General features: G+C 44.4%; 1 protein-coding gene and 1 long non-coding RNA gene across 8 annotated transcripts in view; one reads left to right on the top strand and one right to left on the bottom strand.

Moving 5' to 3' along the window:
* Positions 1-15,082: 15,082 nt before the first annotated feature.
* Positions 15,083-24,703, bottom strand: part of GRIA3 (glutamate ionotropic receptor AMPA type subunit 3) — a 268,497-nt gene continuing 258,876 nt past the window's right edge. For 5 of the 6 annotated variants that reach the window (XM_058714193.1, XM_058714191.1, XM_058714192.1 and 2 more), the window contains 2 exons: positions 22,501-22,748; positions 15,083-17,324 (listed from right to left, as the gene is read on the bottom strand). In XM_058714193.1, the coding sequence (XP_058570176.1) occupies positions 22,503-22,748 (246 nt within the window). In that variant the 3' untranslated portion in view covers positions 15,083-17,324; positions 22,501-22,502. Of the gene's footprint in view, positions 17,325-22,500; positions 22,749-24,703 lie in introns of those variants that run through there. The other variant, XR_009257263.1, reaches the window with a different exon arrangement.
* The window catches only part of LOC131502940 (uncharacterized), a 160,530-nt gene continuing 159,124 nt past the window's right edge, over positions 23,298-24,703 (top strand). For both annotated transcript variants that reach the window (XR_009257264.1, XR_009257265.1), the window contains exon 1: positions 23,298-23,562. This is a non-coding gene — a long non-coding RNA (uncharacterized LOC131502940). The remainder of the gene's footprint in view (positions 23,563-24,703) is intronic.

The following is a 24,703-nucleotide window of genomic DNA, read 5'->3' as shown; positions in this document are numbered from 1 at the left end:
CCAGACTACTCACAATGGTTATGTAGAATGAGTAGGAAATAAACCTTGTTGTTTGAAATCACTGATTTGGGGGGTTTTGCTGCAGTATAATCTGGCATACTTTAAAGTTCAAACTCCTCATCAAAATATTGATATCCTGTATAATCTGACCTCCACCTTCCAGTGTCACTTTATACTGTTTCTCTCCTCACACCCTATACTCTACACAAACTACGATTCCTGGTATGTGCTCTTGTGCTTTCCTGCTTTGATTATTTGCTGTTTCACTTGTGCTTCCAATTCAGCATGTCCAAAACCCATGTTTCCCTCTTAAAACTCTGATAGCATTTCATCTGGGTCATTTTTCTATTTATATGAGGGTTTCTTATATATGTATTTTATCTACTCTGCCTTGAATCTCCTTCAGGCTAGGGTTTGTGTCTAAACCGTCTTTGCATGCATCTACATATGTAGATCAATGCCCTTGATCATGTGAGTGCTTAAAAATTTGTCAAATGAGTGTACTCTGTTCCTGAAATACAGTATAATTATAATAGTCATCTTAATTTCCTTTTCATTTTTTTAACATTTATTTATTTTTTGAGAGACAGGGAGAGACAGAGCATGGGTGAAGGAGGGGCAGAGACAGAGGGAGTTACAAATTCCAAAGCAGGCTCCAGGCTCTGAGCTGTCAGCACAGAGACTGACATGGGGCTTGAATTCATGAACCATGAGATCATGACCTGAGCCAAAGTCGGATGCTTAACCGACTGAGCCACCCAAGCCTCCCAATAGTCATCTTAATTTTTATGGTAAGTTGTTTTAAATTTAAAAAGCGCCTTTAAAATAAAATAACATAAGTCAGTCAGAGAAAGACAGATATCATATATTTTCACTTATATGTGGAATTTGAGAAACTTAACAGAAGACCATTGGGGAAGGGGAGGAAAAATAAGTTACAGAAAGGGAGGCAAACCATAAGAGACTCTTAAAAACAGAGAACAAACTGAGGGTTGATGGGGGGTGGGTGGTGGGGAAAATGGGCGAGGGGCATTGAGGAGGACACTTGTTGGGATGAGCACTGGGTGTTGTATGTAAGGGATGAATCACGGGAATCTGCTCCTGGAGCCACAAATACACTGTATACACTGTATGTTAGCCAACTTGACAATGAATTACTAAAAAAATAATAAAAAATAAAAAGCACTTTTATTGAGGTATAATTGATACACAAAAAAAACCCTGTGCATTTTGAATGGATACAACTGATGAGTTTGGACATGTGCTTTCAGCCATGATACCATCACTACAGCCAAGGTAAGAAAACCTATCCATCACCTCTAAAAGTTTCCTTGCACCCCCCTGCTTTTTTGCTGTGATAAGAACACTCAATATGAGATCTACTCTCTCCACATGATTTTAAGTGCACAATACCATGTTGTTAACTCTAGGAACTGTGTTGTTTGGCAGATGTCTAGAAGGCTTTCACCTTGCATAACTGAAACTTTATACTCCTTGAACAATCATACCCCATTTCCCTCTCCCTTCCAGCCTTTGGTAACCACCATACTATATTCTACTTCTAGGAGTTTGACTCTTTTAGATACCTCATATAAATGGAGTCATACAGTATGAGTCCTCCTGAGACAGGATTATTTCACTTAGCATAATGTCCTCAAGGCTCATCCATGTTGTCACAAATGATTGGATTTCCTCCTTTTTTTTTTAGGCTGAATATTATTTCCTTATATGTTATACACCACATTTTCTTTATCCATTCATCTGTTGATGGACATTTGGGTGGATTCCATATCTTGGCTATTATGAATAATGGTAGAGTTTATTTGGTTGATTGGGTGGGTTAGGGAGTAGCTCTGAGGAAGTGTAGGGTAATTGATTAAGGGGATGGGATGGAAAAGGAAAAAGGGGAGAAAACAGTGAAGTTCATGCATTGTTACATGGCATCTGCTCAAACCCTGACACAGTGCTAAGCATTGTGAAGAATTTCTAGGGAGAAGACACTGCTCTTGACCCCATGAACTTAATTGTTTGGTTTGGTGACAAAACATGGAGATTATAGTACAGACTTGAGTTACTAAAATCCTGATCCAGACAGTGAATTTTCAACTATTTCTGCAACATGCTATTGTGTCTCTAAGGCTGTCGCACAAAAATTTTCAAGCAAGGTTAGCGATAGTTTACCTCCATTTAAAAATTGCCATGCATTTAAATTTAGGAGGAGGGGTCAATTCACAAAATCGTGATTATTGCAAATCCAAACCATGACAAGCTGTTTTGAATATGAAAGAACTGGCTGATTGGAACTTGTTCCTACGAGGCTTTTTGTGGTTGATTCTATTCTGTGTGACTGGATAGCATTTTTAATCTCCAAAGCTCTTTGAAGCAATCTGACATGATTTGAATGTAGTGTGTGTGTGTGTGTGTGTGTGTGTGTGTGTGTGTGGTGTAGTGGTCAGTGGTGACAAATGTTTCATGTTTATCCTGGGGGCTGGGAGGCCCTAGTTTGTAACGTTTGCATATTTCTGCAGTATAAATACTTCCACCATGGCCAATTGTAAAACCTCCAGTTGAGCACTGAGTGTGGAGTTGGGAAGAGAGGTGTACGATTAGCTCTCCATAGTTCCTGCAAGCTCTCCATAGTTCCTGTGTGGGGCAAGGGAGGCAGAATGAGGGGTGAGGGAGACAGGGAAATAAACACCAAAGGAACTGCTTTAAAGACTCTAAAGGAAGAAGCAAGGCCGGAGGTTTGGATAACTTTGAACTACGGTAGACCCTTGAACAACACAGGTTTGAACTGTGCTGGTCCACTTATATATAGATTTTTTTCAATAACTATCGTACAGTACTGTAAATGTCTTTCTCTTCCTTATTATTTTCTAATTTTTTAATTTATTTTTTTATTTTTTGGAGAGAGAGAGTGAGCCAGGGAGAGGGGCAGGGGGAGGCAGAGAGAGAATTTTAAGCAGGTTCCATGCTCAGTGCAGAGCCTGATGGCAGGCTCAATCCCACAACCCTGGGATCATGACCTGAGCCGAAATCAAGAGTTGGATGCTCAACCAACTGAGCCACCCAGGCACCCGTCTTCCTTATGAGTTTCTTAATAACATTTTCTTTCCTCTAGCTTCCTTTATTGTAAGAATACAGTATTTAATACATATAATATACAAAATATGTGTTACTTGACACTTTATGTTATTGGTAAGGCTTCTGGTTAACAGTAGGCTATTAATAGTTAAGTTTTGGGGGAGTCAAGAGTTGAATGCGGATTCTCAACTAGGCGGGGGCCGGCACCACTAAGCCCTGTGTTGTTCAAGGGTCAACTGTACTTTATCAGCTTCCTAAAAAAGCAAAAGTTTTGTTAAACTGCACTGCTAACGGTGACGGACTTTCACCTGAGCTGCCTTGGCAGCCGTGACAAATAGCATCAATCTTCGCTTTAGGAGATTTTTAGGCACTGATTTTGCAGTTTTAAGAAGTTACTTGGGGCGCCTGGGTGGCTCAGTTGGTTAAGCTTTTGACTCTTGGTTTCAGCTCAGGTCATGATCTCACGGTTCCTGAGTTCGAGCCCTGCATGGGGCTCTGTGCTGACAGTGCAGAACTTGCTTGGGGTTCTCTCTCTCTCCCTCTTTCTCTTCCCCTCCCCACTTGTTCTCTCTCGCTGTCTCAAAATAAATAAATAAATTTTTAAAAAGATGAAAATTAAAAAGAAGTTACTCACTTTGGAACTAATCTATGGTGATAAAATCAGAATAGTGGTTACCTTCTGGGTATGGGGGGGAGGGGACACAGGGGCACATTCTGGGGTTCTGAAAACTTTCCATATCTTGATCTGGGTAATGATTATGTCTGTTCATTTATATCTCAATAATAAATAAATAATCAAAAAACTTTGCTCACTTTGAACATCCTGTCCCCTCCCCGCCAAATATTTCTTTTAGGCCTATGTTAGATAAAAAATAGTGGGAAGAGAGTGAGGGGCAGGGAAGAAATACAGATTATCTTATTAGGCAATGTACATCCCAGGAACTACTATATACGATGTGTTTTGCACAGTGTACATTTCACACTGTGCATTATTCATTACACACACGGTGGTATTAGCTCAGAAATTGGGATCAGGTAAATAACATCAGGAAGTAATGACTGTTGACATTACATGTAGTAATCTGTTTTCCCGGAACAAACTGCAAATGTATTCTGTTTGGAATTAATACAGTATTTTAAATTTTATCCATAAAAATGACTTATGAGATTGAATCCATTAGTTTAATGGAATATCACGATCATTATTCCAAACTTATTTATATTGCAATCAGTAGAATGGGATGTCTCTTCCGAATAAGAAAATGAATGTGAATGCCAAAGATTTTCTCTTATTTAATTTTAATAATTGTAAATCATCGTATGTGATATGTATTTTTCATATTTATGCCTGTAAGTAAATCCCACCAGAGAAAATAGAATAGGGGAAAGACACATTAAAACCTACCAACTGTTTCTCTCAGATGGTTTTAGGGCTTTATGTTTCCATTATAACATGATCAGCATTAAGGCATGATCCCTGTTGAGGGTCAGGTGTAGGCCAGGAGTGATGAGCAAGGGAAGGCCAATGGCGTGGCGCTCGTTACTTGCAACATTGGAGGAGCCTGGCATTTCACCAGGATATTTGTCAAGGCTAGAGCTTCTAATCAAGACCTTGGAAGATCTTGGGATGGCAATTCCTTTTGGAAAGAATGCTAAAAAAATCTTTGGGTGGGATGTTCTTGGTGCCACTGACTCTAGAAATGAACCAATCAGTAGGCTTGAAATTTTACTATTAGACACTCACTCCTTTGGTTTGTAGTAGCACCTCTGCAGGATGGTCCCATTAAAATATCCTGCCGCTTACAAGTTGTGCTTAACAAGTTTCTTAACCTGTCTATGCCTCAGTATCCTCATTTGTAAAATGGAGAAAATAAGAGGACCCACATCATAGGCTTGTGATGATCAAATGGTAAATGCAACTCCCACTTCGAGGCATGGTTGATTTATCATATTGTCAAATCTCTCTCCTAAAGATACAATTTCAGAGACGACACTCAGGAGGAATGAATGGATTTGGAAGCTTCTATGTGGTGCTGTATCCCTGATAGAAAAAATAGAGGGTTCAGGAACCAAAGAGTGGAAACAGGAATGGCCCCACTAGCTATCACTCCCAGTGATCCAATGGAGGATTTTGTGTCTCCTGTCATTGTAACCCTATGCTTTACAGTGTAAAGGGGCTCACTCTCCCCAGGGGGACACAACAAGGATCTCATTGGCCTATAAGCTACAACTGACACTTGGATCCTTTGTGTTCCTTGTGTCCAATGACCAGCACCCAAGAAGAGGACCCACCATCCTGTCAGGCATAATTGACCCTAATCGGCAGGAGATGGGAATAATATGTCCTTCCTCGATGTAGACCCCACTCAAAACTGTCAGCCTTTTGTTTCGCCCACTATATGGGCCACAGCAGTATGCCTGTGTATGAATGTCTTGCCTCCAGAACCCAAACAGACCTATCAGACATTGTGTTTACTTCTTTGTAGTAGGGTTTACAAGATTTGGCAATTTGTCTCTTACTTGGGTGAGGATATTCCTGCATGCCTCTAATATTACACCTCCTGAAAACTGTACTGAATTATTAGGTCCCTGAATCTTTAAAGCATTTATTTCTCACCCTGTGGAGCATGTATCTTATCAAGGCCATCATCATGCTGGTCACCTCCTGCTTATTCTTCTGGATTGGCATGATGAGGTCAATCGATGTAAGAGATCAATGTGATCATGTCCTGAGGGATGTCCAAATGGTCCATATCTCTTTGGACTCCATTATGACAGAGGGTATGAGAATTAATTAGCTCTGAGGCAAAATCATACGTGTATTTGTTGTCTTTTTCATACAAATGCTCCCTGTTTCTGATCCTCTTTCCTGATTGAAATAGGAAAGAAGACATTTACCAAATCAACAGCTGCATGTCATATACCTGAAGCCATGGGGCTAATTCTTAAAAATTTGTTTAGTTTATTTATTTTGAGAAAGAGAGAGAGAGAGAGAGAGAAAGTGAGAGAGAGAGAGAGAGAGAGAGAGAGAAACATGAGCAGAGGAGGGGCAGAGAGAGAGAGAGGAAGAGAGAATCCCAAGCAGGCTCTGCCCTGTCAGCACAGAACCCAACATGAGGCTTGATCCCACGAACCATGAGATCATGACCTGAGCTGAAACCAAGAGTCAGACACTTAACTGACTGAGCCACCCAGGGGGGTTAATTCTTGGTTGAGTTGGCAGTAGTCTATAGTCATTCTCCAGGATCCATCTTAGTTAATTCGGGGACTAGGTTTTTTAATTAAGCAGGATATTATAGGAACTGCCATCCTTGCATTGTTTAAATCTTTACAAGTGACAGTGATTTCCACCATCTCCCTCGAGATGTGATATTACTTTTGATGTACTACCTTGTTCAGTCCCTGGGGGTAGGGAGGCAGCTTTAGAAACTTCTACTTGGCTTTCTCTACCATAGCAAGGACTCAACGTAGGGATTACTCCAACTGCCAAATATGTCAATCCCAACTACATATTCAGGTACCATGAAAATGACCACCAGGTGAGCCAGCAGACCCCATGGATCCACTGTAAGTGCGGCTTTGGCCAGGACTCCATTTATTATCTGACCCGCATGTGACCCCAATCTAACAAGGGGACATGATGATGTTTCATGTCTCCAAGTGTCAATATCAATTCAGATTCTTGGTTTAATAGGCCTTTAAATGTCTGGATATTTCTCTTTCCACAATGTACAATAAATGGGCAGTATGTACAGTAAATTTACCCAAGTAAATGACTGTGGGTCCCTTTGGTAATGACTGGGGGAAGGGATGGTGTTGCAGGGCTCTTCCTCTGGGCCATCTCTTCAGTCAGTGGGTTCTGGAACTAAAAATTAGCTTAGATCTGGAAACTGGACTAGGAATCACGATTTTGCTAATTGGGAAGACTGACCTCAAATTTTGTCTCATTTATTCTTACTCTTTTTATTTTATTATACATGTTAAACAATACCCTGTTTGCCTATCTATTTGCATCGAGGAATGCTGTGTTTTATCAACCCTCTCTTTAACTTTATACAAATCAGGCCCGCATGGTTGCCACTCTATTCTTGTCTGTTGTTCCAATAATGACCAACCCCTGGCTGCTGGTGGCTAAACACTATCCCCAGGACTCTATTGCTGGGAGGTAGAGAGGGTTGCTTACCTTTTCCATTTCTTTCGGGGATTCAGGGACAGCCTCCACTATCATCTGCCCTGGCCTGCAAGGAGAGCCACCACTGAGCTTCTTGCTGATGCTTCTGTCCCGTTCACCAGCATTCCTCATGGCCTTGATGAATGCTGTGTTCCCTTAGCCCTTACATGGAACATGGTCCTCCAGTGGGTCCTCTGGCCTCATATGATATGTCCACTCTGGTATGTCAACTTCCCCCTCAGCCTTTTAATTCCTTCCTCTACCATCTGCCACAATAATTCAGGAGTTTTCAATATCACTCAGTGTGGGCTACTGTTTTATCTAGGCTTATCGAGGAGACACCTATAAACTGCGAGCTTAAACCAACCTCTGGGCTCTCTGCTAGGGTGTTAAGTCTTGTATCCCAAGAAAGTGCCCCCAAGTCAACGAACTCTCCCTTATCCAGTCTTAACACAAAGCAGCTCTTGATCAAGCACCTTCAGAATCTAGCCCCACGGGTACTCCCTTGACTCCTGCCAGCCTGTGCTGGTTCCATCTCCTAGTTCCTTCAGGGTGTAGTCCCTTTCCTCCTCTGTCAGGGTTAGCTAGTTCTTGGGAGGGCCATGCTGCTTCTAGGCCTGTTGTTTTGTGTGGGAAAGACCTCTGTATTGTCTCCGCATACAGAGGAAGTACTAGCTCTTATTTGGGAGGAGTGGACACAGAAGTTTCAGAGAAGACCGGGGAGTCAAAATCTTCAGGAGCTTCCACTGAGATGTCCCCACCCTCTGTGTCAGGGTGCTGGGTTTTCCCAGCTAAGGACCCTGACTTTTGCATAACATACCTGCCTCAGTTGCCCATTCAGCTATCCTTGAAATTCAGCTACTCTAATGATCAAATGCTGGGTTTGAGCTTCGCCTTTTTATGCTCACCACTGCATGAAATGAGAGTATCTGTAAGCTAAAGAGACTGTTGGGTTCTCACATTTAGTTTTTAATTGTTATTTGCACTCAGCTTTCTATTATCTGTTTTTAGGGCATCAGTGTGGCTGAATAACAAGTATCAGTTTCCATTTTCTTTATATTTATAATTCTCCCATAGAATCATTCCACCAGCTAGTGTCTCTTCTCCACTGGCACATGCTTCCAAAACACCACAGATGAAAGCTTTAACAATTAGGCTGCTGCCTCGTGCCAGGGGCTGTCTGGGCACAACTTCCCACCGGGAATAGGGTCCTCATTACGACCCTAGGGGTGAAGGATCCAATCCTTGAACCCCATCCACAGCCTGCTTTCTTGGGACCACTTCTGCTACCAAATGTCACGGGTTGGACTCTCAAAGAAGCAGGTGTTGAGAAGTTAGGAATGCAAAAGGCTGGGAAAGAAGAGGGACAAAGAAACAAAATTGAGCATGGGGCCGTCAGACTGTGGCGTGGACCTGCTAACGTCTCTACCAGCCCAACGGGGCTTTCTGGAATCAAGATTGCTCATTAGAGAAGTCCTGTGTTGGGTGGACATGGCTAGGTTCTTGTACCACTGATCTGCTTAGTCACTAGCTGGGGGTTACCCGGAGAGAGTGTGACTTTATCACCATTTTGCTCAGTCACTAGCTGCAGGCCGCCCCAATAAGAATGTGATCTGAGTTCAAAAGCTTAGGTGGAGTCTGAAGATGCTAATAGCTGGAGGCTGTCAGGTGCCTACACCGCTTGCAGCTGGGCAGTAAGTCATTTCTTTAAGGGGGAGGATGAAGAGTGCATAATTATGTCTGCCACGTGGACTGAGCCTAATACCGCTGTGTATGAGCTAAATTTATCTGTTCCGACTACAATTTATGTTGCCCACCCACTATCCAGTGGTGAGTCTCACAAAGGAGATTAGATTTGCATACCTGAGTGTCCCATGAGTGAATACATGACCTTGGAGGAGTGTAGCAGCTTGGGGCATCGGCCAGGGAGGAGACCCATAGGGGTGGTGATGGTGCCCAGTGCAGGAGATACCCTGCATCCAAAGGAAGTTGAGGGCCTGGCTGCTTGGATAGCTGGAGATGACGTGGGGCTTCTTTTGGGGGATGAGGGACATTGAGAAGATGGCAGGCTTTGAAAAACTACCTTTAATGATAATGATGTGGAAGGTGGACTCCTTTGGTTACAGAGTTTGTGAGTCTTTTTCATTTTCATTTTGTGCAGTATAAGGTGGCACTTCTTCTCTGTCCTCAACACTGCTTCCTAAGTTATGCCTCTGGGTTATTTTTTTCATTTCCACATTTCATTCATTTGTTCGTCAAACATTTACAATTCTGTTTCACTTATGGAAATGACTAAGAGAGACTCTGCCCACGGTGTCAGCCAGTGATCTAGTAGGGAAGACGATCTAACATCTTAGCACTATGAAAAAGGCAAGTACTACTGGGACAGAATACTGAGAAAGAGTCTGTAAACCAATCCTGGGGGCAGAGGACAGTCAGGGAAGGTTTCCCAGAGGAAATGATGCCAATTTGGTCTTAAAGACAAACTATGAGTTAATCAGGCATAAAAGTGAGGGGAAGGGACTTCCTGGCAGGTGGAGAAGCGTGTGCAAAACCATGGAAGCACGAAAAGACACGGCAGAGCCAGGAATGTTAAGTAGTTGGATATGACGAGGCCTCAGTAGAGTAGAGAATGGAGGTGAAGGGGTGGTGAACAAGGAAGCTGAAGAAATAGGCAGGAGGCAGGTTATGAAAGGTCTTTCAGGGGGGCTCCTGGGTGGCTCTCAGTTGGTTGTCTGACTTCGGTTCAGGTCACGATCTCATGGTTCATGAGTTTGAGCCCCGCGTTGGGTCCTGTGCTGTAGGCTGTGTCTCCCTCTCTCTCTCTGCCCCTCCCCCGCTTGTGTGCTCTCTCTCAAAAATCAGTATACATTAACATTTTTTTTTAAACGAAAGGCCTTTTATGATAAACTAAGGGATTTAGTCTTAGCCAAAGGGCAATGAAAAGTGATGAGATCCAAAGAATCATTCTGGCTGCAGAGTGGAGGGTGAATTGGGGGATTAAAAACTAGAAACAAAGGGAACAGTTAAGACACGGTTGCATTTGGCCATATGGAAAGTGTCACAAGCTCAGACTAAGCTAGGGATGGATTATCAGAGCCAAGACTCGTCTGAGGGTGAAAATGAGGGAGGGTGCGCACAAGGTTGATAACCAGGCTTTGGTTCCTGGATTGGGTGTTTGGGTTTATGGTGGTGATTACCACCCTGTCCCATGGTCCTCTCTGCACGGCCCAGCTCTCTATGGCCGTGGCAAGGATAAGGAAGATCACCCCGCCCCCCCCCCCCTCCATCCTTCCCTTGTTCTTTCTTTGATTCCATCCGGGTCCTACCTCATATCTCTCTGAGGGTGATCAGAACCATCTTTTTGTATTATGTTTCCAAAAGTGATCCACGTAGCTTGTTTGGAATGTACACATTCCTTTTTTTTGAAATGTTTATTTATTTATTTATTTTGAGGAGGGGGAGTGGCAGAGAGAGGGATAGACAGAATCCCAAGCAAGCTCCGTGCCGGCTGCCAGCACAGAGCCCGATGTGGGCCCCGAACCCACTAACCGTGAGATGATGCGCTGAGCTGAAACCAAAAGTCAGACACTTAACTGACTGAGCCACCCAGGCGCCCCTGCATGTTCCTTCTTTGGTGACAGCTCTAGTTGGTTTTCTTCCACATGAGCACAAACCGTATTATGATTCTGAGATCCAAAAGGTAAGAAAAATCATACACTTACTTTTCACTACATACATCTTACAGCTGTACAAGTTGATGTTAAACTGACCCATTTGTTTTTTCATTGTCACTGTACTGAGAATTCTGCTTCTAAGTGCAAGCCCATTTTTTCCTCAGATTGTTACACCTACCAATTTTAAAGTTTATTGGATTTGTTCTTCTATCTCACTCTACTCTCTATCAATGGGGTTTTAAATCAGGACGGAGACTTTTAGTGGGAACTCTGGTTTAGTAGTGGGGTGAGGGTAAGAGCAAACAGTTCCTATGTTGGGCATATTCAGTTTGCTGTGCTTATGGGATTGTCCAAGTGAGGAGGTACCACAGACATTGGGATATACTGCCTTGGTGGTCAGGAGAAAGTTTTGAGATGGAAATGAGGACTAGAGAGACATCATAATATGGGTGGAAATGGAAACTATGGGATAGCACCCAGGGAGAGTGTACAAAGTGAGAAGAGAGGAAGAAACATGGCGGAACTCAGGAGAACGTTGACATTAAGATTTAGAAGAGGAGACCAGGAAGCAGGAGAGAAATTAGCAGTAGCAGGGTAGGAGGAAAACCAGGAGAGAGTGCTGTCATGGAAGTCAAAGGAATAGACATTTTCAAGGTGGGACAGGCTAATGGCATCAAATTCTGGAAAGAGGCCAAGTAAGACAATGACTATCGAATAGGGTCCAGTAGGGATTAGTGAGCTTTTTATGTAAAGAGCAAATTAGTAAATATTTTGGGCTTTGTGGGCAATACTGTCGCATCCTTTCAATTCTGCCATTGTAGGCTGAGAGTGGCCACAGACGAGATGTAAGTGAATGGGTGTGCCTGTTTTCCAATAAAACTTTATTAATGAAAACAGGTGGTGAGCCACATTTATCCTGTGGGCCAGAGTTTGTGATCACTTGCTATAAAGTATGCTGGGGCACCTGGGTGGCTCAGTCAGTTAAGCATCCGACTTCGGCTCAGGTCATCGTCTCGCGGGTCGTGAGTTCGAGCCCTGCGTCGGGCTCCGTGCTGACAGCTCAGAGCCTGGGGCCTGCTTTGGATTCTGTGACTCCCTCTTTCTCTGCCCCTCCCCCACTCGCGCTCTGTCTCTCTCAAAAAATAAATAAATGCTAAAAAATCAAATAGGAATACAGTTTACTGATGACCTTGTCAAAAGCAGTTCTCGTAGAGCAGTGGGGTGGAAGCCATAGTCCAATGATGGGGAATAACAAGCTTTTCCAAAACTATATTGTAAGTGGGGGGGAAATGTAGACCTTACGAGCCACTACTAGGTTGGGAGAGGGTTTGCAGCCTTTCAAGAAAATTAGCACTCTCATGGGGGAAGATGGCAATGTTGTTTGGAAGTATTTGCAAAATTGTCTCCCCCATCAGCCTACATTCAAGCTTCCGGTGAGCTACTGCCAGGGCTTTGGCTTGTTCAGGCTTAATGAATATTTATTAGGAAAAATTTAAATCAGTCATTTTTGCTCCAGGATTGAAACTCAGTGAAACCACTGAAAGGCTAATTTTGTCAAATCTGCTGACACGGGGAGAGGATTATTTCTTAGGCTGACATTGCAGGTTCTTTTATACTTCTATAGTGAGGGCACCGTGAGTCAATACATAAGCAAATATCCGCTGCTCAGAGGGTGGGCAGACTGGCGGGAAAGTGGTCATTGTGAGGTTCTCGGCAGCTAGCGGCCTGCAGGGCCCAGGTGTGACTCCTCAGTTGAAAAGGCTCACGGCTTCGGAGGCACAAAAGTTCCACCTGTTTATATTAGAAATCAGGCTCCACCCGGGTGTATTAGGAAGCACGGATCCAAGTGAAGAGGCAGACAGAAAGTCTTCACTTTAGGCTCCTTACAGTTCTTTGTCTGAGCAAAGCGCTGGGCATGAATGGTTGTCGATTCATCCTCTGCCTTTCCACCAAGACTACAAGCCCCCTGAGGGCAGGAGCCAAGTTTGCTACCGTATCATCTGTGAAGTTACAAGGACAACACCTGTCAAAGAGCTTGGGCGTCTCGCCCGTCCAAATGAGTTTGTGAACCCTCGGTTTAGAGGATGCTAAGGAAGTGGCAGCAGGTTCGGGACGATGACAGACCTCGCATAAGACCTCCCTCCAACCTCTCCTGACGATAGTGCCCTCCCAGGGAGCCTTTCGAGAGAGCCCAGAAGCGTGCCACACGTCTTCACTGAATAGGAACGTCATGTCTCGGACTCCGAGTCTTAGGTGTACAGGAAGTCTCTTAGTGCCTCATTCTTTCACCTTCAGTTCTAGAGGCAAGTTCCATTGAATTCTGGGCGCCACTGGTCACTCTCTTCCAAGACCTTGCCTTTCTTCCAGTCCGAAATGATGGGGGTGGGGAGGGGGTAACTGTAAGGCCCTCCAGTGGCCCCGGATTCAAAAGAGATTTCCTGTCGGGTCGCCAAGTGCTGTGTGTGCCCACAGCCGAATGCAGATATACTGCTGCTGGGTGTCATATCTGCCAAGTGATCTGCTGGTAAATTGCTTCCCCAAAAGCCCAGTCCAGGAGGGTAAGGGTAAGAGGGGAGGGGTCTTGCCCAGAGTAGCCGAATAGCTGGCTCTGGCTCCAGTGGAGAGTAACTTTTGGTGGTGTAACTGGTTCACGACCCTTATGGGACCTCGGATTGATAGATCTTCTGTTTCACTGAGTCTGAATTCTGAGGAATAATGCTTCTGCTTCTTGCTTCTAATCTGTTCTCCTCCTCCAGGCTCATGTCCCCAAGTCACAGTGAACCCTTTGTCCCCACCCAATGGCAGGAAGGTGATGGGCCGCGCTGTTCTTCCACAAGCCTACCGAGGTTTCCTTAAATGTCTTTGGCCTTCCTCTTGGAAGATCTTACCATACGGTGCAGTCAGATGTGAGTCTTGACAGGCAAGGAGACCAGTGCAGGGACCAAAAGGCCTTGTCCTTTTGTGCGCAGGGGGAGTGTGACATTTGAAACTCAAGACCCGTTTGCAGACCTGGTTGGTGGGCAAGGATGACCCTATGTGTAAGCAAGATATATAGCTGACTACAGTCTGGTCTGAGAAAGACTATCTTTTTTGCTTGTCCCTTCCTCCACGGAGGAAAAAAACCCCAAACCCCTGCTAACCCAAACTGCACTCTATCATCATCTGCCACAGTACCCGAGAGTGGCTATTCCTTTGGGGTAAGGGATTGAAGTTCCCGTTAAAATAGGAATCTATTATTTCAGAAGATCCGGGGGCATCATTTGGTACTTGAATTGATTTTATCAGCCAGCTAGGGAACCATCACTCCAATCTAGTCACGGAATCTGCTCCCCAGAGAATCAGTTCTCTTCTGGTGGGACTGCCGTGGGTGACCTAATCGAAGAAAAGGAAAGCAGCTGAAGAGCTGTAAAGCGTGACGGTTCGTCAGCCAATCGGCATTTCTGACGACGGTGAAGATTGGAGTAATGTGCCGAAGCCTCCAGGCCAAATTAACCTCAGCGTGTTTATATCAGCCTATACTTCAGACTCTTCTGGGTGATTTCCTTTCCCACTCTGAGTTTTCTTTGTCTCCAAGGCCTCGTGCTCTCTGTTCCACACTCCCCGACCCCAGATGGCTTCCTTCCTTCCTCTCTCTAGCATCTCAGCTGTACTTTTCTTTGTTGCTGGCCCAGCCGCAAATTATCCCTTCCTTTCCTATCATTATCTCCTGTTTTCTAGGGCGGCCATCATATAAAACTGGCCTATATTTAAACACTTGCTTTATGTATTGGGTAAAACTGTACTCCATGTTCAGAGTCTACAAATCAGACTTGATTAGCAGCCTTTTGTCTCTCCCTCAGAAACGCTGTAGAATCAATATAGTCCTGCATTCATTATTTCTCTCTGAACTCTAGATCGGTGACGCTTGCTGGAATGAAGGTTTTTCTAATGGAATGTGTAGTTAGGATGAGGGCTGGAGCGTGACTGTGGTCGCAGATGAGTTGGGGTGGGGTGGGGTGGCGGGGGAGCGGCATAATCTTCTATGGAAACCACCGGCGAGGTGACTGTGATATCATTGGCAAAGCCTCCGGTGGGAAGTAAATTGATGAATAATAACTTCCTGGCACCTGTATCCACGTCCGTTTTAAACTGTCAAAGCACAGAAACAGACTTCTTTCTTTACAATTTTATTTACAAAATGTATTAAAACTTTGTACAATACCTCACGGCAATGAGGCTCCGTAGTTTATGCCCACACATGCAATTTACGCTTTTACGGCCATTAGTTGGCTTGGCAATTTTTCTGTTCACTGAAGTACAGCTTTAACAACAAAAAGAAAAGAATTGGAAAAAAAAAATCCTCAAGTGACTACCGCCAAACTCCCATAGCTTGAAGTTAGTAGCAGAAATTTGAAGCAATCAATGTTTGTTTTTTAAACATGCAAGTTTTTAAAAAATAACAAACCAATTTATCTGCCTCTTCATTCCCAGCAAAGTTTCCTCTGAAAAACTGATTTGAGTCCATAAACATACATTTCTCCTTATACAGTGCCTACGAAAACATTTGTGTGTAGGTCGGTTGATTTGTTTTATACAACTTCATATTTGCACAGCGTTAGCTTCCTGCTCTGGACATTATAGCATTCAGAAGTTGAAAATCACAGTTTCATGAAAACAAAACAAAAACGAAAACACAACAGCTTCCTTTTTTTTTTTTTTTGTTCAATACCATTTAAAATTTGACAGGTGAGTTACTCGCTTATGACACCATTTTTGGAATGAAAGTTTATATTACACTTTTCTGGAAACGTTTCATCGGAACGAGGCTTCCTCCTTCCTTTTCTGAAGACAAGAGCAAATGGGCAGCGAGTCAACTAGGCATCTAAAGGTCACACTTGGGAAATGAATTCAAGCTCCTAGTTTTTACAGTCTGGAAACTTCCCAATGCACGTCACTGATGAGAGCAAACTACTGAACTACAGAAAGCATACGTCATTATATAGGAGGTAATTAGTGAGCGGAGACTATTTCCTCTGACTGTTCTGATGATGCCAACGGCAGGTACGCAGTTAGTTACTTGATAGCCCGTGGAGCAGTGGCGCGATCTTCTGAGAAAGTCAGTGGAGAGACTGCTCCGAGCAAGGACCTGGGAGTGATGCTGAGGCCCTCGGTTTAGCAGTAGGTTTGGGAATGCATTTTAGTCTTTGCAAACTAGAAAAGGACACATGCAGTCTGACGGAGAGCCACGGGCAGTCACAGGCAACAGCTGGGAAGACAGACCTAGCAAGAGTAAAGTCAGACCGACAACCGTGGTCTGAACCCACCGGCCCGCCTTGCAACGCGGTCCTGTCTCCGAGGTGTACACTTGAAAGGCATACTTAGCAGAGAAAAGCGGAGCTTAAACACAGTGTTGTTTCTGAGAAAGATATTCTAAACACATTTGGGAGTGTAGGCAGCATTTCCCTCACCTCAATGCTAAAGACTCAGCTGTATTGACTTAAAACGCACACCAAAGCAAGAAAAACAGATCTGTGAGCTGCAATTCCAGGCTTCTTGGAAAGCCCCGGGATCCATTGTAGGAAAGCACCGAGAGGTACGCCTGATCGTGCCTCGCCCCTTGCTACACACACAAGTCCATTTCGAAAGCTCTGGGAATCCCTTCACCGAGTGGGAAGTTATCAAAGCATTCGCACAAAACCATTTCAAGAACACAGAGAAGTCACGGTTGAGTCCCTTTTCCAAAAGTGTTTGAATTTTCTTAAGTGTTGGATTTACATTCTAAAGATATACACATTTCAGCAACGTTGAAAGGAAATAGGGTGCACAGAACATCACTACCAACAGGAAATACCAAAAACATCTGGTCAGCAGATCCTAGAAGAAATGCCAGTCTGTCTTCCCAAACACAGGGAGTCAGAGATTTTTTTTTTTTTAATCAGGAGGAATTAATTATTTTAGCTGAGATGGGCCTATTGGCTGAATTGGAATTTTAAATTTGTGTGCGTGCGTGTGTGCGTGCGTGTGTGTGTGTGTGTGTGTATTAAAGAACATGGTGTTTGTATACTGAGCAGTGGTATCAAAGAATGGCTTTTGTTGAATTGACTTTTTGTAATACGATTTTTTTTTCCGCATACTGGAATCTTGCATGTCCATGTTTTTTGTTGGTTTTATTTTAATTTTTTTCAAGCAAAGCAAAACGATTTCAGTGATGGTTTGCATTGTCGCGAGTCTCAGAGTGTTCCATAAGGCACTGAAGGGAAAAACAATCCGTTTTTCCTATTGAAAGGTCATTGCACCATCAACAATATTCGTGTCATGCCCGACACCAGGGAGAGTGAAGTCTGGCTCAGGATCCTTGAAGCGGCCACGTTTTCGGTGATTCCTCTCATCACATGCCTCCAGTGGGGCGGGATCTGCAAAGACAAGGGGAAACTTACGTTTGAATGGGCTTTCTTGTAGGGATTGCAAAGTCTATTATGGCTCAGTCTATCTTGGACAAGAACCGTGAATGTTTTCTCAGATGGGCATCTCTGGGGCCGCACCCAGATTGACTGGCTTTAGGCAACAAGTCTGCTTAAATTCTTTGACCTGATGCGAATGCTTTGCAATAGGTTAAATTACGTTCCTTCTCCACCGGGCATTGCACTAAGGAATATACAGATGTTACATGAAGTCTAACTTAGGGCACTGATCACTTAGGATGCAGGTGTACTAGAAAGCCTTAGTAGCACTTATATGTAGGTATTCAGGACAACTAACCCGCGGAGTGTATTCTGATTGCAGACCCTATGACAGAGGACTGTTTACCTAAGACAGAGGATAAACAATGTTCTGTGGCTTGCTTGACTGGAATCCATTTGACTGTGAGAAGGAAATGTGCCGTTCATTGCCGGAAAGGTGACAGCTTGGCTCTCTCAATACCTACAACCTTAGCTATTCAAATCTGAAAATAGCACACGGACTTCAAAGAGACAGCACATTCCAGAAAGGGGCCAGAACAGTGATACCCATGAAGGGGCTTGGCTGGCATCCATGGGGTCTTTGCCCAGATATTACGGACCTGATTGGGATGCTGGTGCTGCCTTCCTGTAGGAGGCATTCACTAGTGCAGGGGATTCATTGGCCCCTGACTCTGAAGACTTAAGGGCGCTTTTCTGCCTTCACTTTTCTGCCTCTTCTCCATCCTTTCCCTGTACACGAAGGGAGCCCTTCTTTTTGTCTTGAGCTAACAATGAGCTTTGCCCAAGGGAATGACATAGTCACATTCCACCGCTGGTCTGTAAGAAGAGTGTCAAAGACGCACCTGCAGGCCAAAAGCCCCCAAAGAGGGCAGAATGAGAGTAACATGGAAGTAGGTAAACCTCTTCCTTGGAATCTCTAGAGTCCAGAGTCATATTTGTCTCAGAAGCTTGGAGAAATTTTTGTATCTAGAGCGGAAAGATCGGAGTCCCCATCCTCCCTCTCCATTGGCCATGGCATGTCGTTTCATAGCTGCATAACTTTGGGACAGCCCCTACATCTGTCACTGCCTCTGTTTCCTGCTTTTAAATGGGGGCCGATGAAGTATCATCGTGAAGAGTCCTCTGGGAACAAAGAACATCACCACCTCAGATATCCAGAACGTGGTTTCCACGTAACCTTGAGATGAACTCTTCAAGTGGGAAACTTTCCCCAGCAAGTGGTCTGGGGAACCATAGCCCCAGCCTATGCATAGGCTGCAGAAGGAAAATTGATCCTTTTGAAAATGGGTTGTATGAACAAAGTTAACATATTCTGGGAAGCCTAAGCAGAAGTATTGTAGAGGAAAAATGGAAACCTTTTTCTTTAACTTCAGGCAGCTTGAGGTCTTGAAAATGAGAAGCGTTTCAAAAACATTGTTGAAGAAACCAAAGAAGCTAGAAATAGTTCTTGACAGCAATGAGGAAATTGGGAAGAATCTCTTGAGACAGTTAGCAGAGTCAACCCTGGGGTGCGGTGAGTCAGTCACCTGCCAAGGCACGCTTTGGGGGCCACGCTTCCGGGAGTTGCTCAGTAACCCAGAGAGGCAACAGGCAGTCGGGAGGCTGTGTGCTCCCTCCTGGGCGCTGGCTCTGAGGCTGAGGCACGCCTTCCCACAAGTCCAATAATCCTGACTATTCTCGCCCATACAGAAGGAGAGATGACTCTGCTTTCAAAGGACGTGTTTGTTTTTTTTTTAAGTTTATTTATTTTTGAGAGAGAGTGAGAGCACAGGTGTGCGAGTGGGGGAGGGGCAGAGGGAGAGGGAGCCAGAGCGTAGAGCCTGACGAGGGGCTCGAATGCCAGAACCGTGAGTGTGCGACCTGAGCCGAAATCAAGAGTCGGACGTATACCTGACTGAGCCACCCAGGCACCCCAAAGATGTTTTTTATTAACCACGTTTCAGCTCAATCATATTTTTGCAGGTGATTTGCCCTGGGGTCATGTTTCCTCAAGAGTTACTGGCACCCCTAACTCCTAAGGCTGGCTCTGATAATTAGCAATAAAAGTAAAATCTCAGGGTGCCTCTTGATCTCTGTGCCCCTGCATAGACCTTGACAGATCTAGGCCAACTCAGAGAACTTCCTGGGAATTAAAAGATGAATGGATAAAGGGCTCACCCTTCACTTAACCAACATTCCCCTACCATTACATTACCAAACTGGCTGAGGACAGCAGAGAGGTTTCTGTTTCCTGCTCAGCTTGCTTTGTGCCTCTTGGACTGACACATGGAAGGATTCTTCTGGCATCCTGTGAGGCTTCTCCTTCTTGTCTGGGGACTTCACATAGGCTCAGAGGACAGATTTGTTGGTAGAGGCTTTTCTCAGCTTTTCTTTTCATCCTAGGGATAGTTGCCAAGGTACTAGCTAACTGGGCCGTAACCACACTGACACTGATGTCTATTAAAATGTGAGTTTTGTGTCATGTAGCCTGAATTTTGCTTCAGAAAATGGATCAACCAAGGTGACCAAAGAAAAGAGAGCAAGTCAGAAGTTGTGGCAATTTCACTTCAGGGCATTCACTTCAGGACTGCAACATTCTGCCCACAGGTTTGCTGACCCCAAGTTTCTTTCTTTCCCTTTCTCTCTCTCTCTCTCTCTCTCTCTCTCTCTCTCTCTCTGTCTTTTCTTTCCCCTCTGTCCTTCCCTCCCTCTTTCCTTTCTTTCCTTAAATTACATGCCCTGAGACAGTTTTCTCTAGAATCTTACTGCTCCCTGGACCAGCGGCACCAACAATGCCCGGGAGATTGTGAGAAGTGCAGCCTCTCAGGTAGCATCCCAGACCTGCTGAATCAGAATCTGCATTTTTTTAAAGTTTATGTATTGAGAGCAACAAGCACAAGCAGGGGAGGGGCGGAGAGAAGGAGGGACAGAGTCTCAAGCAGGCTCCGCACTGTCAGCGCAGATGCCGGATGAGGGGCTCCAACTCACGAACTGCAAGATTATGACCTGAGCCCAGATCAAGAGTTGGATGTTTAACTGGCTGAGCCACCCAGGTGCCCCAGAATCTGCATTTTTATAAGTTCTCCAGGTGATTCACAAGGCACACTGACATTTAGGAGGCACTCTTCTGGGGCTTGAATGAGAGATTGAGGCTATTGTGGTCCAGCAGAACATGGATTCTCAGATGGAATGGCTGCTAATAGAGAGGGTCTGGAGGCTGTGTGACCCTGAGTCCTGATCCTGTCTCAGAAAGAGTCTTTGTGGGGAAAGTAGGAGAGATTGACTATACGACCTCGTGTCGAATGCATGAGAAGTGAGGTGTGTGCCTTTTTTGTAAAAAAACTGGGGCACAGACTTTGGATCTGCCTTCGGTTTGATGGGATCCCATTGGAATTTCAAGGTTCCTGGAAACCACCAGGCCGCCAGTGGTTAGAGGCAGAATGGATTTGCGAAGAGACTACTGTAGGAGGAAGAGCGTCTGGGCTCTAGTTCCAGAACTGCCACGAAAGGGAAAACACTTTGCGACCCCTTACCTCCAACGAGGCAATGGATGTGAAAAAAACTTGAAAACCTGTTATGAGGATTTCAGATGTATTCTTTTTTTTTTTTTTTTGGATGTCAGTATCTCAGAATTTGGGATAATTAAGGTAAGCTGAAATCACCCAGCACTACCCTACGGAAAAGCAGATCATGTGCCCCAAATTGTAATGGACCAATAGAAGCTACTCAAGAGTAAAATATTTTAAGCACCCTGAACATTAAACACTTGCACGCAAACAACACTAATTACAGATGAACCTGTGTACTGTACCACCAGCGATGTGCTGGGAACACTCAGGGGGTTAGCTCGGTGTACTGGGTATGTTGTGGCACAGGCTTGCAGTCTATAGCAGGAAAGGACAACCAGCAACTTCCTCAAACAAGATAATACTTTCCGTGGTGAAGACACAGGATTTGTTTGGATGAAATATTATTTAAAAATTGGCTGAATTTAGCTCCACGGTGTGAAATACAACGGGACCAAAAACACAAATACTGCATTTGTAGAAATTCAAGCGCATTCAGGAAATTCATGGTGTCGTTGATTTGTGAGCTAACAAATCTCCCACCGGAAATAAGTAAGGGCTACGAAGTTGCTAACTGTTCTCTTTCCTTTCAGACAGGCATGTTGGCGATGACAGATGCACTTGAAGATAACAGCAAGACTGTATTCTTTTTAACACTTCCAGAGTGGACAGATAGGTGATCATTCTACTTCAAGCTTGTCTTTGCACGTGTCTGAGTTATTGGTTAGAGGAAGGCTGGGGAGTTGGCTGGAGCTCCCAGTCAAGGTGGCACCAGTCAGGTTTATCTAAGTATGGATTTGGAGCAGCCAGCAGCAGGGAGCCTCAACCGTTCTTTGGGAGACACTTACCTGAATATCGCTTCCAAGAAACGGACAACAAAGGAACTCAAAGATTCGAGAAATGGTCTCAGGCTTACACTTAAAGGGAACCGCCGTGCCCCGTGGAAGCACTGCCTTCCTGAAGGGGGCAACGCCCTGCCTCCATTCCTCATTTTACCATCAGTTCCAGAACGGCTGCTCTCTGTAGAACTGCGCTGTCCAAAACGGCAGCCACATGTGACTACCGAACCCTCAAGAGGTGGCTAGGACACGTTGAGATGTGCCATGAGGCTAAAACACACCCCAGGTTTCCAAGACTTAGGGTGAAGAAAATAATGTAAAATATTTCATTCGTTTTATATATCGATAACATGTTGGAACGATATCTTGGGTATATTGGGTTAAATACAATGTCTCATTAAGTTAATTTCACTTGCATTGCTTTAAAGAAGTGTAGCTACTAGAGCGCTTCAGATTACACCTGTGGTTCACATGTGCAGCTCACAAATATTCCCACGGAACAGCGCAGCTCTAGAGAATGTCTCTTCCTTTTGGGTTGCAGGCCACAGTATGATTACGACGGTGCTATTAGAAAAGCGCTACTGCCCGACGAGAAAGCACAACCATTGTTTTCAAAGAAACAAATGGTTGCAAAGACTGGACAATACTTGAAATGATACACCGAAGTCAAAAACACAAAGAAAGAAAAAAGAGATTCACATACAGTCACGTAAGGCTGATTAGTTTACTAGACCTTGACCGTACCCCTAGATCTTAACACTCTCTGTTCCATACACGTTGTAGCCTTCTCTGTATGTAGCGTAATTTTGAGTGTTGGTGGCAGGAGCAGGCTTAAAGTTTTGGGTGTTCTTTGTGAGTTTCATGCGTTTGGACTCTGCCCGTGATTTGTAACAGAATTCTATCAAAGCCACCATCATGGCCAGCCCCAGACCTCCGACAAGTATATAGAAAACGCCTGCCACATTGCTCAGGCTCAGAGCGCTGGTCTTGTCCTAAGAGAAATGAACAACGTGATTAGTTCTTGGGGGCAACAAAAGCAATGGGACATTATAACACATGACAACAATATAGTATAGTTCTCAGTTGTAAAACAACTAAACATTGATGTAAGTGTTATGGCTCGACTCTGGCAACCGGCTGCTGTTTCACAGCGGCCCGCAACATGGTAGATTGTGCTTCTGTTGACAGTTGTGATCCTCACCTAGATGTTCTTTTATTTGGACTCCTTAATTCCTTCGGTACCTCCGAATGGAACTAAATAAAACAGCACTTGGCCATGGGAGCAAAAGTGTAAACACAAGCACAATGTGTTCCTCTGCCAGCCTCAAGGTGCCATTTGCCAGAGTTGAGCCGTGGCATCATCTCTATAAATGTTAACACTCTTCTCATTTGGGGACTTGAAGCACTCTTTCCCCTCTCTGGCCCGCAACACCCCTTTCTCCCTTGTTCTCCCTGTGACAAACTTGTCAACGGCTTGTCTTTAAGCTACCAGGTGACAATATTAGAGGTGCCTGATACTCTTATCTGGGGAGTGACTTCACAAGGGTTTGTTTAAAAGGGATTATTAGCTCTCCCCTTTCCCCTGGTGGCTGAGAAATTGCTCCCTTCGGGGACTGGTTGCTAAGTTCTCATCCTCAGGGCGGCAAGTCTTTGTGCTGCTGGAACGAGGGCACAGCATAAAGAACTGGCTCCCTTCCATCTTCCTGAGAGTTTAGGGAAACTGTCAGGAGGACCCACTGGGTCCTGAATTGGCTCCACACACCAATCAGAAAGCTTCTCCAGGAGGCTGATGATGAAAATAAGTAAGTAAGTAAGTAAGTAAGTAAATAAATAAATAAATCCAGCTCGTTTTTAGCTTTACTCCAGGGAATGTAGTGAGTAATTAAAAAAATACTACACTTGTCTGTTTTCTATTTAAAATGGGGTGGGGGGGGGAAATTGAGGAAGCCGGTCAGTGACTTTCAGGTCAAACTGTGCAAATCTGACTAAGCTATCTGCCCGTATGAAAGAGCAAAAACTGAACTGCTGAACAATGGAAAGAAAAAAGTTGGTGTCTTGAGCCCTACCTTGAGGTAGGACACACCAAGGGCCAGGAGCCTTTCTTTGAAAAAAATAAATAAATAAAATAGCATTTTGTAGTCTTTTTAGAGGGAATGTAACCATTTTGCTGCTGAATGCAATCGAATGGAATGCCCACATTGTTAAGTGGGTGAATTGAGTATCTTACTCAAATGACAACACGGTGAGCAGATTGATGGCTGTAAGCTGGCGCTCAATACTCCTGTGGCTCACCTAGTCCTGGTACCATTTAAAGAATTAAATGGAGAGATGACGTGGCCATGTCCTGCTGCTATTTTTATGAGAGCCAGTCCCATACTTGTTTACCTCCATAAAAAGGCCAATAGGAATCGAAGTGCACGGCTGGGGAGGGCCGGGGTATGCGTGCCTTATGTCCACAATAAACTTGCAGATAGTCACTCTTCCAGGATAAAAGACAGGTAACTGGAGAAGTGGTAAGAGTTTCTGTCACTGATGAGACAGTGGATCATCTCCTGAAGGAGGCTGGTGAGGCTATCTGCCAGGAGGTTCCACAGTCCATCTGGAGATGGACCAGTCCTGGTAACCCTCCCTCTGCCAGGAGATTGTTCTATGCATGCGGTATTTGACGGGGGAGACATGGCCTTTGACAGAACCCATGCTGTGCTGTAGCAACAAGGAAGAGTTTTGCGTTCTTTGCATTTAAGCTTCACAGAATTTCCCGTTGTGGGCTGTGGAAAACCAGTAGCAAAATGGTTCACGGCACAGGGAAAATGAGTGGCACTTCATGAAATGAATTAACTGATACCACAATATTAGTTCAAAAAAAGGCGAGGCAAAAAACTGAAACTAAAAAGAACTTTCTTAGGGGAGCAAAGGGGGGCAGGAAGGAGGCGGGGAAGAGTGTTTC

The sequence above is a fragment of the Neofelis nebulosa genome, chromosome X (assembly GCF_028018385.1).
Source record: "Neofelis nebulosa isolate mNeoNeb1 chromosome X, mNeoNeb1.pri, whole genome shotgun sequence".
NCBI lineage: Eukaryota > Metazoa > Chordata > Mammalia > Carnivora > Felidae > Neofelis > Neofelis nebulosa.
Note: the sequence above shows the minus strand (reverse complement) of the source record. Positions and strands in the feature narration are given on the sequence as shown.